Source organism: Oncorhynchus mykiss, chromosome 12 (genome assembly GCF_013265735.2).
Source record: "Oncorhynchus mykiss isolate Arlee chromosome 12, USDA_OmykA_1.1, whole genome shotgun sequence".
Taxonomy (NCBI): domain Eukaryota; kingdom Metazoa; phylum Chordata; class Actinopteri; order Salmoniformes; family Salmonidae; genus Oncorhynchus; species Oncorhynchus mykiss.
In genome coordinates, this window is record NC_048576.1 from 57435952 (window position 1) to 57452552 (window position 16601).

General features: G+C 43.7%; 1 protein-coding gene across 7 annotated transcripts in view; it reads left to right on the forward strand.

Annotated features, from left to right (window-relative positions):
* The first annotated feature begins 380 nt into the window (after positions 1-380).
* LOC110537838 (peripheral-type benzodiazepine receptor-associated protein 1) overlaps positions 381-16601 on the forward strand; it is a 182021-nt gene continuing 165800 nt past the window's right edge. For 6 of the 7 annotated variants that reach the window (XM_036937863.1, XM_036937867.1, XM_036937868.1 and 3 more), the window contains exon 1: positions 382-2796. In XM_036937863.1, coding sequence (XP_036793758.1) covers positions 1741-2796 — 1056 coding nt within the window. In that variant the 5' untranslated portion in view covers positions 382-1740. Of the gene's footprint in view, positions 2797-16601 lie in introns of all 7 variants that reach the window. The other variant, XM_036937869.1, reaches the window with a different exon arrangement.

The window sequence follows — 16601 nt, forward strand, 5'->3', positions numbered from 1 at the left end:
CACACAGTCATCTCTGCCCGGGGTAGGCTGTCATTGTAAAATAATAATTTGTTCTTATTAACTGGCTTGCCTAGTTAAATAAAGTTTAAATTATTTGATAATAATGTTAGTTCTGTGTGTGTCATAGACCATAGTTACAATGGTGAGGTGCCTGTGCTGAACCAATTATATTTAGCATCTAATAATAGATAACAGTTATTTGTCATTTCAAATGCGACTCTGCTAAAAACTCGCAGCCTCCCTTCCTCACATTTCAACGTGTGAAATAGTTTATTTTTTATTTTTTATCAGCCTTATAAATAACGGGCCATATGCACTTGCACGTGCAAGCCACTAGTGGTCGGTCGACTTACGGTCAACTTGATGACGGGGCACGCTTAAGTGCTCTTCCAGAGACACTTAGAAAGGAGTAGGATCCTCTCCTGAAGCAACTGGTCCTCCCTTGAGATGCGGGTTTCGACCGAGGCCACTACGGTAGTTCGAGTAAATCAAGAACTGTTGTCTTACGTGGGCACCGGTTGAGGGCTTGTTCTAACTTTAAATTGTAAAAGGAATGGCTAGTTATTTTAGTAGCAACCGACTAGGTTATAACGTTAGCTATCTAAGTTTGTGTGTTGCTGTAGCTACCATTAGCTAACTGGTGAGAGGTGAGTTTGTAATGCTGTGTGTTATGTCTCGTACCTTGACTATCATCCACGTGTGGCTACTGGTTTTTAATTAGCTCCCGGGCTAACTAGCAGTCAGCTGATTAACTAGCTAGCTAGTGGCAGATTAGCCTAGGCAGCCGATAGTGGCTAAACTAGTACAGTAGCGGATGCAAGCGAGACGTTATCTCACTCTTCGCATGTTTGTTGTCAATTCTAGCCTCTTCGCTCCAGGATAACTGTACACACAGCTCCTGGAGCAGAGGCTATGCCAATTCTCGTTTTGGGGCACGATGACGTCAATTCCAAACATGGCCAGAGAACTGTCCATGTCACGTCAATGAGCTAGCTAGCTAATGAACATTTTATTAGGCTAAAAACAAACATGTTATCCTTGCCTAGCTATACGGCATCAACTTTGCTCAAGTTGCATTGTATGATTCCACTTGTTGCATCCCCGACAGTTTCTTGCTTTAGTGTGCATAATCAACTAGCTTAGCTAGCATGCATTTGCTAACATTTCATCCTTCACTGTGTGTGTGGATTTGAATGACGTCTGCTGCACGTGGGCAGGTAGCTGGGTAGGAAGATAGTTACACAAATTGAGTGACACATTCCAAACTAGTTTGTAGGATCAATGACCAGTCATTTGTCATGCATGTGTATGGAATTTAACTTTTGACGGCTGTTTTCTCATCTTTTGTGGACATGCAAGCAAAGAGTTCCCTAGTCTCACTACATCAACTACCAACCAAATTTTCATGAAAGATAGAACATAAATCATGCAATCACAGTGCTTTGACATCCATCAAGTGTTTGCATCCTGCCATCTGATTTCCTGCCATCCATCCCCTCAACTTCTTTACAGTGATTTGCTGTGTTAACTTCATGCTGCTTGTTTGATAAATATCACCCCTTTACATCTCAACCTCCTGCATGACTCCCCCATAATCATCTGGCCCTCAGTCCAACTGCATGTGTCCTCCCCTTGCCTGAACTGAGTGGGCCTCCACTAAACTGCATGCGCTCTCCCCTGAACTGAACTGAGTGGGTCTCCACTCGGCGTGCCTGCTTTTCTGTGAGTGCTTCACTGACCATGGGGAAGGACAGGGGGGATAATGCTATGGTTCTGTCGTCGAAGAGGCCGTGCCACGGGTGGGGGGACCACGGTCGCGACCTGGAAAAGCTGCGTTTGACCCTGGAGGCAGAGAAGTGCCGTAACCACCAGGCTCACCAGAGGTTCTCTCTGGAGCTGCGTCGGCTCCGCGAGGAGGCTGAGAGGGAGCAGCAGCGGGCCCTGAGGGAGCTGACGGCCAGGCACGAGCGACAGAAGGCCCTGGAACTCCAGCGGCTACAAGAGGTGCTGAGGAGGGAGCAGGCTGCTGAGGTGAGACACCTGCTGAGATACAAAGGACAGGAGTTAAAGGCGGTAGGCACCGGGCTGGAGAGGGAAGCTGCCACCAGGCAGGCCAGGGAACTGCAGCGCCGGCTGGCTGAGGAGGCCAACACAACCATCACTAAGTCTGGGTGGAAGAGCAGGGTGGAGAACATAGACAGAGAGCCTGGTTGTGTCTGCAGCGGTGCCAGCTGCCGTAAGCTGGAGCAGCTGCTGGTGAGGCTGCAGGTTACAGATAGAGATGGAGAGCAGGCTGTGTTCCTCCAGCGTCTCAGACAGGAGCTGGACCTGGAGAAAGACCTCTGCCACCTGCTTAAAGTTGACGGACATGGACGACGACTAGGGACCAGGGAGGTGAAAGAGAGGAACCAGAGCTCCTCCAGGGCTCTCAAAACCAGGCACAGGTCTAAGAGCTGTGTCCATCTCAGCAGCAGCACCACCCAGGACCAGGAAGACCACTCCCATCGCAGTGGGCCTCCACCACTGGCCCGCTCCAGGTCCCTTTCCCAGAGCTCCAAGAGTCCCTCATCCCCTCCACCCAAGAAGAGAACCAGGAGAGAGCATATGAACGTGGCTTCAGGAAGGAACCTCAGTGCAGCTGCCCGCTGCTCCTCTCCCCTGGCTGGGGACACCTGTCGAAGCACCAGCTCCCCTCAGACCACATCCTCACCCCATGCAGGCTGGGACCTCCAGTCTAAGTCGCCTGGGTCAGACAAGTCCTCGCCCTCCAAATACTCTGACAAAGACAACATGGAGGTAAGCTGCTTCATATTTGCATTTTCTCACCCCTCTTCCCTTTGACTATAGGTTGAGGTGATTTGAGGTCACCTTTCTGGTCTCATTATAGCAAATGCCATGGCTTCAAACTTTCTAATGTGCACATGCATTGATTTTGATGATGTAATGTGTTTCTGATTTGTTATTCAAGTAATTTGGGCATATGCTTTAATAATGCCAGCACAGGCTTTAAAAATGCAACCTTGCATGTTTTTATTTTGCTCAATGAGCGTGTAAGATATGCAGTATAAAGTAAAAGCAATCCTTATAGTCATCGTCTTGGAAGGAGATCAGATAAAAGCTCAAGGAAATTGGATTAGGTCTGCTGGTCATAAACACCTGAGTTGTTCCATGTCATTTCAGCAATCCATGACACCCACCATCACATACTATTCCAGAACAATTTGTGTAGTTAGAAACAGATAAGATTAGCATTCCTGCAGCATTATTTTGTTAGCTTAATTTCTCAGATAAAATTAAATTAATAGATTGCACCCAAATTGGCTCTTTTTTTGATTTATAAGATTCAATTTAGTACCCAACATCCAATGTTAGGCCAAACGTCTTCCTACCATTGTGTAAGACATAAGGAATCCAATAAAATTGTTAAAAGCCACCCACGGACCCCACACCCCACGCCAATCCTACCCCAACAAGAAGTATACAGTATGAGTTGACTATGTTTGACAAGTAGTATGGAGCTGCAGTTTGGAGAGTTGCTTCTTCATCCTATCTAATGTATTCCATGTGTAACTTGTGATGCAGATACACAGGGAATACGTTTCCCCTATATGCATTTAGCAGTGGAACATTTTTTATAATTGCAGGAAATTAGCTTTGAAACTGCAATTGTTCTCTTAGCCCCATGATACCATTTGTAGAATTGCAGGAAATTAACTTTTTTTTAAAGCAACATTTTGTTTCTGTCATTTTGTCTTCCACCTGCTAACTTTGCCACCGCTGCCAAAACATTTTTTTAGGGGAAACGTTGGTTGAGGTTTTTTCTCCCACTCAGAGAAATGAGTCACTTGCATTATTTACCATAGGTTAGTGTGAAAGGACCAGGTTTTGCGCACTAGATGTTACTGTCACACTTTTTTTTCTTCCATTTATTAAATGGATCACATAACTTCCTTTGCAACTTTGAGTAGAAAACCAATAGCTTTGGCTCAAAAGGAAACTAAATTGTGTGGTCAAGCCAGTCCACCGTGACTGCAATTAATTTTGTCCTTCTCTTAGCAACCTAATGCTTCAACCCTCAGGGCTGTCCCTATGGTGCAATTCTCATATGAAGACTTTTCCTACAAGCCTAAAACTTTGACGTAATGGGCTAGTGACTAAAATGTTGTTACAACTCCAATATAATACAATTATAAACCATTGCAGTCATAACATTTGAAAACATCTATGTAGTGTGATTAATGACATTTACCATTAACCTGTAGTGACACCCCATCCTGTGAACGGGACCATTGTCATCATCTGACACTAATTAGCATAACGCAACAGACATACATCTTCCTAGAAAATATTCCTATTCATGAAAATCACAAGTTAAATATATTGGAACACAGCTTAGCCTTTTGTTAATCACCCTGTCATCTCAGATTTTCAAAATATGCTTTACAGCCAACGCTAGACAAGCATTTGTGTAAGTTTATCATAGCCTAGCATAGCATTATGCCTTGCTACCAGCAGGCAACCTTGTCACGGAAATCAGAAAAGTAATCAAATTAAATTGTTTACCTTTGATGAACTTCGGATGTTTTCACTCGCGAGACTCCCAGGTAGACAGCCAAAGATCATTTTTTTCTCAAAAGATTATTTTTGTAGGTGAAATAGCTCCGTTTGTTCTTCACGTTTGGCTGAGAAATCGCCTGGAAATTGCGGTCACCACAACGCTGAAAAATATTCCAAATTAGCTCCATAATATCAACAGAAACATGGCAAACGTTGTTTAGAATCCATCCTCAAGGTGTTTTTCTAATATCTATTCGATAATATATCCGTCGGGACAATTCGTTTTTCACTAGGACCGATTGGAATAATGGCTACCTCTGCATTTTACGCGAGAATCTCTCTCGGAGCCACCATGTGACCACTTACGCAATGTGGCCGCCTACGGCTATTCTTCAACAGAAATGCGTAAAACTACGTCACAATGCTCTAGACACCTTGGGGAATACGTAGAAAGCGTAAGCTCGTTGATGGTACATTCACAGCTGAATAGGGAATCATTGGAACGTAGCGCTTTCAAAACCTGGGGCACTTCCGGATTGGATTTTTCTCAGGCTTTCGCCTGCAACATCAGTTCTGTTATACTCAGACAATATCTTTACAGTTTTGGAAACGTTAGTGTTTTCTATCCAAAGCTGTCAATTACATGCATATTCTAGCATCTTTTCCTGGCAAAATATCCCATTTAAAACGGGAACGTTTTTTTTTCCAAAAATGAAAATACTGCCCCCTAACACCAAGAGGTTAAACCCAACCCAATAACATTACAAAACACTGTACATTGTGTGTGTTTGGGACTTTTACCATTGAAGACCATTAGAACTGCTGTAGCCTAATGGTTTGCTTGTTTACCAGGAACGGTCTAACTAATCCAGAACTGTTTTGAAGGGAATAAGCTACTCACAAAGGGGACATTTCCTGGACAGAGATTAAGCCTAAGAGAAGGGCAAACTGAATAGCTTTCATGGAGGACTGGCTTGAATTGTGAGGATGACCACACAATTGTATTTTATCATGAGCAAAAGCTATCGTCTTTGCAACTTTGGGTAGAAAACCAATGTAATGATCCATTTAATAAACACGAGCAGCGGTATCTAGTGGGGAAAAACATGTTACTTTAACACTCTTATGGTAAATAATGTAAGCAACTTCAATAGCTAATTTTTCTGGAAAAAAAAAACAGTTTCACAGTGAATACATTATACAAAGGATGAAGAAGCAATATTCCAAGCCGCAGCTCCATACTACTTGTCAGACCAAGAACTGATACTGTGTACTGGCTGTTGGGGTGGGTGTGTGGGGTGTCCGTGGGGGGCTTTTGATAATTTCAGTAGTTCCTCATGTTTAACTCATTGCTAGGAAGAATGATGGTCAACATCTGATGTTCAGTACTATATTGAATATTATATGAATCCCTTAAATTTAAAATGGCCAATTAGGGTGCAATCAATTGGCTTAATTTCTTAGAGATCAAAATAATGTTTCAGGAATGATAATCTTATCTGTTTAACTACAGACACGATTTCAGCACAATCTGAGATGGTATGTACCAATCCTCCTTCTTGTGCTTTTTAAGTGGAATGGCCCACTTCAAAGTTATGGGGTTTGTTTGATGTCTTGTAAATAAATGTAACGCCTGACTGAACAGAATACTTTTTTGCTAAGGTCAGATCATTTAGGTAATAAGTGTAGATTTTTGGCATGATTGGTTGGAGGTGAACCTTTGCCCCAGTGTGAGGTCCTGAGCGCTCCGGAGCAGGTTTTCATCAAGGATCGCTCTGTACTTTGCTCCGTTCATCTTTCCGTCGATCCTGACTACTCTCTGTCCCTGCTACTGAAAAACATCCCCACAGCATGATACTGCCACCACCATACTTCACCATAGGCATGGTGCCAGGTTTCCATCCAGTCGTGATGCTTGGCATTCAGGCCAAATAGTTTAATTTAGGTTTCATCAGACCAGAGACCATACCAGTTTCTCATGTTCTGAGAGTCCAAGTGGGCTGTCATGTGCCTTTTACTGAGGAGTGGCTTCCATCTGGCCACTATCATAAAGGCCTGATTGGTGGAGTGCTGCAGAGATGGTTGTCCTTCTGGAAAATTCTCCCATCTCCACAGAGGAACTCTGGAGCTCTGTCAGTGACCATCAGGTTCTTGGTCACCTCCCTGACCAAGGCCCTTTTCCCTCGATTGCTCAGTTTGGCCAGGCGGCCAGCTCTAGGAAGAGTCTTGGTGGTTCCAAACTTCTTCCATTTAAGAATGATGGATTCCACTGTGTTCTTGGGGACCAACCTCATGGCTTGGTTTTTGCTTTGACATGCACTGTCGACTGTGGGACCTTATATAGACAGGTGTGTGCCTTTCCAAATCATGTTCAATCAATTGAATTTACCACATGTGGACTCCAATCAAGTTGTAGAAACATCTCAAGGATGTTCAATGGAAATGGGATGCACCTGAGCTCAATTTTGAGTGTCATAGCAAAGGTTCTGAATATTTATGTAAATAAGGTATTTCTTGTTTTTATTTTTAATACATTTGCAAAAATTGCATCCTCCCTATATACCATAACTATCATAAAGTCAAAATATTGGACACATTTACTCATTCCAGGGTTTTTCTTTATAATGACTTTTCTACATTGTAGAATAATAGTGAAGATGTCAACTATGAAATTACACATGGAATCATGTAGTAACCAAAAGTGTTAAACAAATCAAAATATATTTTAGACTCTTCAAAGTAGCCACCCTTTTCCTTGATGACAGCTTTGCACACTCTTGGCACTCTCAACCAGTTTAACCTGGAATGCTTTCTCAAGTCTTGAAGGAGTTCCCACATATGCTGAGCACTTGTTGGCTGGTTTTCCTACATCACACCTGCTCCTCCATGCTTCACGGTGGGAACCACACATGCAGAGATCATCCGTTCACCTACTCTGCATCTCACAAAGACACGGTGGTTGGAACCCAAAATCTCAAAGTTGGACTCATCAGACCAAAGGACTGATTTCCACCGGTCCAATGTCTATTGCGCATGTTTCTTGGCCCAAGGAAGTATCTTATTCTAATTGGTGTCCTTTAGTAGTGGTTTCTTTGCAGCAATTCGACCACGAAGGCCTGATTTCACGCAGTCTCCTCTGAACAGTTCATGTTGAGATGTGTCTTACTTGAACTCTGTGATGCATTTATTGGGCTGCAATTTCTGAGGCCGGTAACTCTAATGAATTTATCCTCTGTAGCAGAGGTAACTCTGGATCTTTCTTTCCTGTGGTGCTCCTCATTAGAGCCAGTTTCATCAAGAAGCTTCAAATGTGCCTTATTGACTGACCTTTATGCCTTAAAGTAATGATAGACTGTAATTTCTCTTTGCTTATTTGAGCTGTTCTTGCCATAATATTTGGTAAAATACTATGTTCTGTATACCACCCCTACCGTGTCACAACACAACTGATTGGATCAAACATATTAAGAGGGAAAGAAATTCCATAAATTAATTTTGAACAAGGCACACCTCTTAATTGAAATGCATTCAAGATTACTACCTCATGAAGCTGGGTGAGAGTGCCAATATTGTGCAAAGCTGTCAAGGCAAAGGGTGGCTACTTCACTATTATTCTACAATTTATAACATAGTAAAAATAAAGAACCCTTGAATTAGTAGGTGTGTCCAAACTGTTGACTGGTACTGTACAATTAACAAAAATATAAACTCAACATGTATAGTGTTGGTTTCATGAGCTGAAATAAGATCCCTGAAATGTTCTATATGCACAAAAAGCTTATTTCTCAAAATGTTGCACATATTTATTTACATCCCTGTATTTCTCCTTCGCCATTATAATCCATCCCCCTGACAGATGTGGCATATCAAAAAGCTGATTAAACAGCATCATTACACCTTGTGCTGGGGACAATAAAAGGCCACTCTAAAATGTGCTGTTTTATCACACAACACAATGCCACAGATGTCTCAAATTTTGAGGGAATGTTTAATTGGCATGCTTACTGCAGGAATGTCCACCAGAGCTGTTGCCATATAATTTAATGTTCATTTCTCTACCGTCTGAGACCAGCCACCCGGACAGCTGGTGAAACTGTGGGTGTGCATAACCAAAGAATTTCTGCACAAATTGTCAGAAACCGTTGTATCCGTTGTAACTGACTTCAGTGGGCAAATGCTCACCTTTGATGGCTACTGGCACGCTGGAGAAGTGTGCTCTTCATGGATTAATCCCCATTTCAACTGTGCCAGGTAGATGGCAGACAGCGTGTATGGCGTTGTGTGGGGAGCGAGCAGGTTGCTGATGGTACGGGCAGTCATAAGCTACGGACCATGCACACAATTGCATTTTATCGATTGCAATTTGAATGCACAGAGATACCGTGACAAGATCCTGAAGCCCATTGTCGTGCCATTCATCTGACGCCATCACGTTTCAGCATGATAATGCACAGCCCCATGTGGCAAGGATCTGTGTACAGTTCCTGGAAGCTTAAAACGTCCCAGTTCTTCCATAGCTTGCATGATCACCAGACATGTCACCCATTGAGCATGTTTGGGATGCTCTGGATCACCATGTACGACGGTGTTCCAGTTCCTATCCATATCCAGCAACTTCGCACAGCCATTGAAGGATGGGACAGCATTCCCCAGGCCACAATCGACAACCTGATCAACTCAAGGTGAAGAGGTGACTCCGGGATGCTGGCCATCTAGGCAGTTGCAAAGAAAAGCCATATCTCAGACTGGCCAATAAAAGATTAAGATGTGCAAAATAACAGACATTGGACAGAGGAACTCTGCTTAAAAGGCCAGCATCCCAGAGTCACCTCTTCACTGTTGACGTTGAGACTGGTGTTTTGTGGGTACTATTTATTGAAGCTGCCAGTTGAGGACTTGTGAGACGTCGTTTCTCAAACTAGACGCTCTACTGTTTCAGAAGAAAGTACTTTATTTCAGGCCATTTTGAGCCTGTAATCAAACCCACACATTCTGATGCTCCAGATACTCAACTTCTGTTTATATATTTTATTTCACCTTTATTTAACCAGGTAGGCCAGTTGAGAACAAGTTCTCATTTACAAATGCAACCTGGCCAAAACAACACAGTTACACAAACAAACGTACAGTCAATAACACAATAGAAAAATCTATGTACATTGGGTGCAAATGTAGGGAGGTAAGGCAATAAGTAGGCCATGGAAGCGAAATAATTACAATTTAACACAAGTGATAGATGTGCAGATGATGATGTGCAAGTAGAGATACTGGGGTGCAAAAGAGAGAAATAATATGGGGATGAGGTAGTTGGGTGTGCTATTTACAGATGGGCTGTGTACAGGTGCAGTGATTGGTAAGCTGCTCTGACAGCTGATGCTTAAAGTTAGAGGGAGATATGTCTCTAGCTTCAGTGATTTTTCTTTTTTTTGCAATTCATTCCAGTCATTGGCAGCAGAGAACTGGAAGGAATGGCGGCCAAAGGTGTTGGCTTTGGGGATCACCAGTGAAATATACCTGCTGGAGCGTGTGCTATGGGTGGGTGTTGCTATGGTGACCAGTGGGCTGAGATTAGGCGGGTCTTTACCTAGCAAAGATTTAGATGATTTAGGATAAGTGAAGGATTTTTTTTTTTTGTGAAATAGTAAGCCGATTCTAGATTACATTTTAGATTGGAGATGCTTAATGTGAGTCTTGAAGGAGAGTTTATTGTCCAACCAGACACCTAGAATATGTGGACAACTACAAATACCTAAGTCATTACCGTTCAGAGTAGAGGTTGAACGATTAATCGGAATAGCCGATTAATTAGGGCCGATTTCAAGTTTACATAACAATCGGAAATCGGTATTTTTGGACACCAATTTGGCCGATTTTAAATAAAACTTTTAAATTTAACACCTTTATTTAACTAGGCAAGTCGGTTAACCTCTTGGCGCACCGATCCTTTTAGCGGGATCATTTTCCTCAACATCCGGTGAATTGCAGAGTGCCACATTTTTTAATTCAATACTAAAACAATTACATTTTCATAATCACAAGTGCAATACACCAAAACACAGCTTAATTTGTCGTTAATCCAACCGACGTGTCAGCTTTCGAAAAGGATTTGCGGTGAAAGCAAACCATGCGATTATGTGAGGACAGCTCTCTCAGCAGACAAAACATTACAAACAGCTAGCAGCAAAGTAGATTGGTCACAAGTCAGAAAAGCAATAAAATTAATCCCTTACCTTTGATCTTCGTATGTTTGCACTCCCAGTTACACAAACGTCAATTTTGTTCCATAAAGATTATTTTTATATCCAAAAACCTCCATTTGGTTGGCGCATTTTGTTTAGTAATCCACAGGCTCGTGCAGGTCACGACGGGCAGACACAAATTCCAAATAATATCCGTAAAGAAACAAACGTTTTTTTTTATAATCAATCCGGTTGTTTTTACAATAAATAATCAATAATATTTCAACCGGACGGTAGCCTTTTCAATAGGAGAGAGAGAGAGAGAGAAAAGGTCTTGCTCCAGGCGCTCGCGCATGCACAAGTCTGTGGACACCTAGCTATCCACTGACGTGATCATTCTCGCAAATTTTTCAGAATAAAAGCCTGAAACTATGTCTTAAGACTGTTCACACCATGTGGAAGCCATAGGGAATGGAGGATAGGCATGCAATGGAACAGGTCCTGGAGTGGCCTAGCCAGGTCCTGGAGTGGCCTAACCAGTCTCCAGACCTGAACCCAATAGAAATTCTTTGGAGGGAGCTGAAAGTCCGTGTTGCCCAGCGACAGCCCCGCAACCTGAAGGATCTGGAGAAGGTCTGTATGGAGGAGTGGGCCAAAATCCCTGCTGCAGTGTGTGTAAACCTGGTGAAGAACTACAGGAAACGTATGGTCTCTGTAATTGCAAACAAAGGTTTCTGTACCAAATATTAGGTTCTGCTTTTCTGATGTATCAAATATTTGTGTCATGCAATAAAATGCAAATTAATTACTTAAAAATGATACAATGTGATTTTTCTGGATTTTTGTTTCAGATTCCATCTCTCACAGTTGAAGTGTACCTATGATAACAATTACAGACCTCTACATGCTTTGTAAGTAGGAAACACTGCCGATTTTGCAGGTTATCAAATACACTGCTCAAAAAAATAAAGGGAACACTAAAATAACACATCCTAGATCTGAATGAATGAAATATTCTTATTAAATACTTTTTTCTTTACATAGTTGAATGTGCTGACAACAATCACACAAATGATCAATGGAAATCAAATGTATCAACCCATGGAGGTCTGGATTTGGAGTCACACTCAAAGTTAAAGTGGAAAACCACACTACAGGCTGATCCAACTTTGATGTAATGCCCTTAAAACAAGTCAAAATTAGGCTCAGTAGTGTGTGTGGCCTCCACGTGCCTTTATGACTTCCCTACAACGCCTGGGCATGCTCCTGATGAGGTGGCGGATGGTCTCCTGATGGATCTTCTCCCAGACCTGGACTAAAGCATCCGCCAACTCCTGGACAGTCTGTGGTGCAATGGAGTGGATGGAGGATGGAGCGAGACATGAAGTCCCAGATGTGCTCAATTGGATTCAGGCCTGGGGAACGGTCCATAGCATCAATGCCTTCCTCTTGCAGGAACTGCTGACACACTCCAGCCACATGAGGTCTAGCATTGTCTTGCATTAGGAGGAACCCAGGGCCAACCGCACCAGGATATGGTCTCACAAGAGGTCTGAGGATCTCATCTCGGTACCTAATGGCAGTCAGGCTACCTCTGGCGAGCACATGGAGGGCTGTGCGGCCCCCCAAAGAAATGCCACCCCACACCATGACTGACCCACCGCCAAACCGGTCATGCTGGAGGATGTTGCAGGCAGCAGAACGTTCTCCACGGCGTCTCCAGACTGTCACGTGCTCAGTGTGAACCTGCTTTCACCTGTGAAGAGCACAAAGTGCCAGTGGCGAATTTGCCAATCTTGGTGTTCTCTGGCAAATGCCAAACGTCCTGCACGGTGTTGGGTGGTAAGCACAATCCCTACCTGTGGATGTCGGGCCCTCATACCACCCTCATGGAGTCCGTATGCACATTTGTGGCCTGCTGGAGGTCATTTTGCAGGGCTCTGGCAGTGCTCCTCCTTGCACAGAGGTGGAGGTAGCGGTCCTGCTGCTGGGTTGTTTCCCTCCTACGGCCTCCTCCACGTCTCCTGATGTACTGGCCTGTCTCCTGGTAGCGCCTCCATGCTCTGGACACTACGCTGACAGACACAGCAAACCTTCTTGCCACAGCTCGCATTGATGTGCCATCCTGGATGAGCTGCACTACATGAGCCTCTTGTGTGGGTTGTAGACTCCGTCTCATGCTACCACTAGAGTGAAAGCACCGCCAGCGTTCAAAAGTGACCAAAACATCAGCCAGGAAGCATAGGAACTGAGAAGTGGTCTGGTCACCACCTGCAGAACCACTCCTTTATTGGGGATGTCTTGCTAATTGCCTATAATTTCCACCTGTTGTCTATTCCATTTGCACAACAGCATGTGAAATGTATTGTCAATCAGTGTTGCTTTCTAAGTGGACAGTTTGATTTCACAGAAAAAAAGTGTTCCCTTTATTTTTTTGAGCAGTGTACTTGTTCTCCCCACTGTATATGCATACAGAGAATAGAGTCGGCCCGAGAATTGAACCCTGTGGCACCCCCATAGACTGCCAGAGGTCCTGACAACAGGCCCTCCGATTTTACACACTGAATTCTATCTGAGAAGTAGTTGGTGAACCAGGCGAGGCAGTCATTTGAGAGACCAAGGTTATTGAGTCTGCCAATGCCGATGAGGATGTGGTGATTGACAGAGTCGAAAGCCTTGGCCAGGTCGATGAAGACAGCTGCACAGTACTGTCTTTTAATCGATGGCGGTTATGATATCGTTTAGGACCTTGAGCGTGGCTGAGGTGCACCCATTACCAGCTCTGAAACCAGATTGCATAGTGGAGAAGGTACGGTGAGATTCGAAATGGTCGGTAATCTGTTTGTTAACTTGGCTTTTGAAGATTTTAGAAAGGCAGGGCAGGATGGAATAGGTCTATAGCAGTTTGGGTCTAGTGTGTCTTCCCCCTTTGAAGAGGGGGGTGACCGCGAAAGCTTTCCAATCTTTGGAGATCTCGGGAGATATGAAAGAGGTTGAACAGGCTAGTAATAAGGGTTGCAACAATTTCAGTGGATAATTTTAGAAAGTTAGGGTCCAGATTCTCTAGCCCAGCTGATTTGTAGGGATCCAGATTTTTGCTGATGGCCAGGTTAGGAGTAGCCAGGTGGAAAGCATGGCCAGCCGTAGAAAAATGCTTATTGAAATTATCGTAGATTTATCGGTGGTGACTGTTTCCTAGCCTCAGTGCAGTGGGCAACTGGGAGGAGGTGTTCTTATTCTCCATGGACTTTACAGTGTCCTGAAGTTTTTAGGAATTAGTGCTACAGGAAATTTCTGTTTGAAAAAACTAGCCTTAGGAAAGCTAAGTGACTGTATATATTGGTTCCTGTAATCTAGGGCTATTCGATGCTAATGCAGAATGCTACAGGATGTTTTTGTACTGGTCAAGGGCAGGGAAGTCTGGGGTGAACCAAGGGCTATATCTGTTCTTAGTTCTACATTTTCTGAATGGGGCATGCTTATTTAAAATGGTGAGGAAAGCACTTTTAAAGAGCAATCAGGCATCCTCTACTGACCGGATGAGGTCAATATCCTTCCAGGATACCCGGGCCAGGTCGATTTAGAAAGGCCTGCTCGATGAGGGGTGGTCGTTTGACCGCGACACATTACGGACGCAGGCAATGAGGCAGTGATCGCTGAGATCTTGGTTGAAGACTGCAGAGGTGTTTTTAGAGGGCAAGTTGGTTATGATTATCTATGGCCCATGGTTACATATTTAGGGTTGTACCTGGTAGGTTCCTTGATCATTTGTGTGAGATTGAGGGCATCTAGTTTAGATTGTAGGACGGCCAGGGTGTTAAGCATATCCCAGTGTAGGTCACCTAACAGTACGAACTCTGAAGATCGATGGGGGGCAATCAATTCACATATGGTGTCCAGGGCACAGCTGGGGCTGAAGGGGGTCTATAACAAGTGGCAACGGCGAGAGACTTATTTCTGGAAAGGTTTGATTTTTTTTAAAGTAGAAGCTCGACTTGTTTGGGCCCAGACTTGGATAGTCTGCAGAGTTTTGTTAGACTATCTCTGCAGTAGCTTGCAACTCCGCCGACTTTGGTAGTTCTATCTTGTCTGAAAATGTTGTGGTTGGGGATGGAAATTTCAGAATTTTTGGTGACCTTCCTAAGCCAGGCTTCAGACATGGCTACGACATCAGGGTTGGCGGAGTGTGCTAAAGCAGTGAATGAAACAAACTTAGGGAGGAGGCTTCTGATAACTTGTAATTGCTGCAATCCCGATATCGGGATCGATATGACAACTACCAGTGAAAATGGAGGGCGCCAAATTCAAACCTCAAATCTCATGATTAAAAATTCCTAAAACATACATGTCTTATTTTTTTTAGATTTATTTATTTTACCTTTATTTAACCAGGTAGGCAAGTTGAGAACAAGTTCTCATTTACAATTGCGACCTGGCCAAGATAAAGCAAAGCAGTTCGACAGATACAACGACACAGAGTTACACATGGAGTAAAACAAACATAGTCAATAATACAGTATAAACAAGTCTATATACAATGTGAGCAAATGAGGTGAGAAGGGAGGTAAAGGCAAAAAAGGCCATGGTGGCAAGGTAAATACAATATAGCAAGTAAAACACTGGAATGGTAGTTTTGCAATGGAAGAATGTGCAAAGTAGAAATAAAAATAATGGGGTGCAAAGGAGCAAAATAAATAAATTAAATACAGTTGGGAAAGAGGTAGTTGATAGTGCTAAATTATAGGTGGGCTATGTACAGGTGCAGTAATCTGTGAGCTGCTCTGACAGTTGGTGCTTAAAGCTAGTGAGGGAGATAAGTGTTTCCAGTTTCAGAGATTTTTGTAGTTCGTTCCAGTCATTGGCAGCAGAGAACTGGAAAGAGAGGCGGCCAAAGAAAGAATTGGTTTTGGGGGTGACTAGAGAGATATACCTGCTGGAGCGTGTGCTACAGGTGGGAGATGCTATGGTGACCAGCGAGCTGAGATAAGGGGGGACTTTACCTAGCAGGGTCTTGTAGATGACATGGAGCCAGTGGGTTTGGCGACGAGTATGAAGCGAGGGCCAGCCAACGAGAGCGTACAGGTCGCAATGGTGGGTAGTATATGGGGCTTTGGTGACAAAACGGATTGCACTGTGATAGACTGCATCCAATTTGTTGAGTAGGGTATTGGAGGCTATTTTGTAAATGACATCGCCAAAGTCGAGGATTGGTAGGATGGTCAGTTTTACAAGGGTATGTTTGGCAGCATGACTGAAGGATGCTTTGTTGCGAAATAGGAAGCCAATTCTAGATTTAACTTTGGATTGGAGATGTTTGATATGGGTCTGGAAGGAGAGTTTACAGTCTAACCAGACACCTAAGTATTTGTAGTTGTCCACGTATTCTAAGTCAGAGCCGTCCAGAGTAGTGATGTTGGACAGGCGGGTAGGTGCAGGTAGCGATCGGTTGAAGAGCATGCATTTAGTTTTACTTGTATTTAAGAGCAATTGGAGGCCACGGAAGGAGAGTTGTATGGCATTGAAGCTTGCCTGGAGGGTTGTTAACAGTGTCCAAAGAAGGGCCGGAAGTATACAGAATGGTGTCGTCTGCGTAGAGGTGGATCAGAGACTCACCAGCAGCAAGAGCGACCTCATTGATGTATACAGAGAAGAGAGTCGGTCCAAGAATTGAACCCTGTGGCACCCCCATAGACTGCCAGAGGTCCGGACAACAGACCCTCAGATTTGACACACTGAACTCTATCAGAGAAGTAGTTGGTGAACCAGGCGAGGCAATCATTTGAGAAACCAAGGCTGTTGAGTCTGCCGATGAGGATGTGGTGATTGACAGAGTCGAAAGCCTTGGCCAGATCAATGAATACGGCT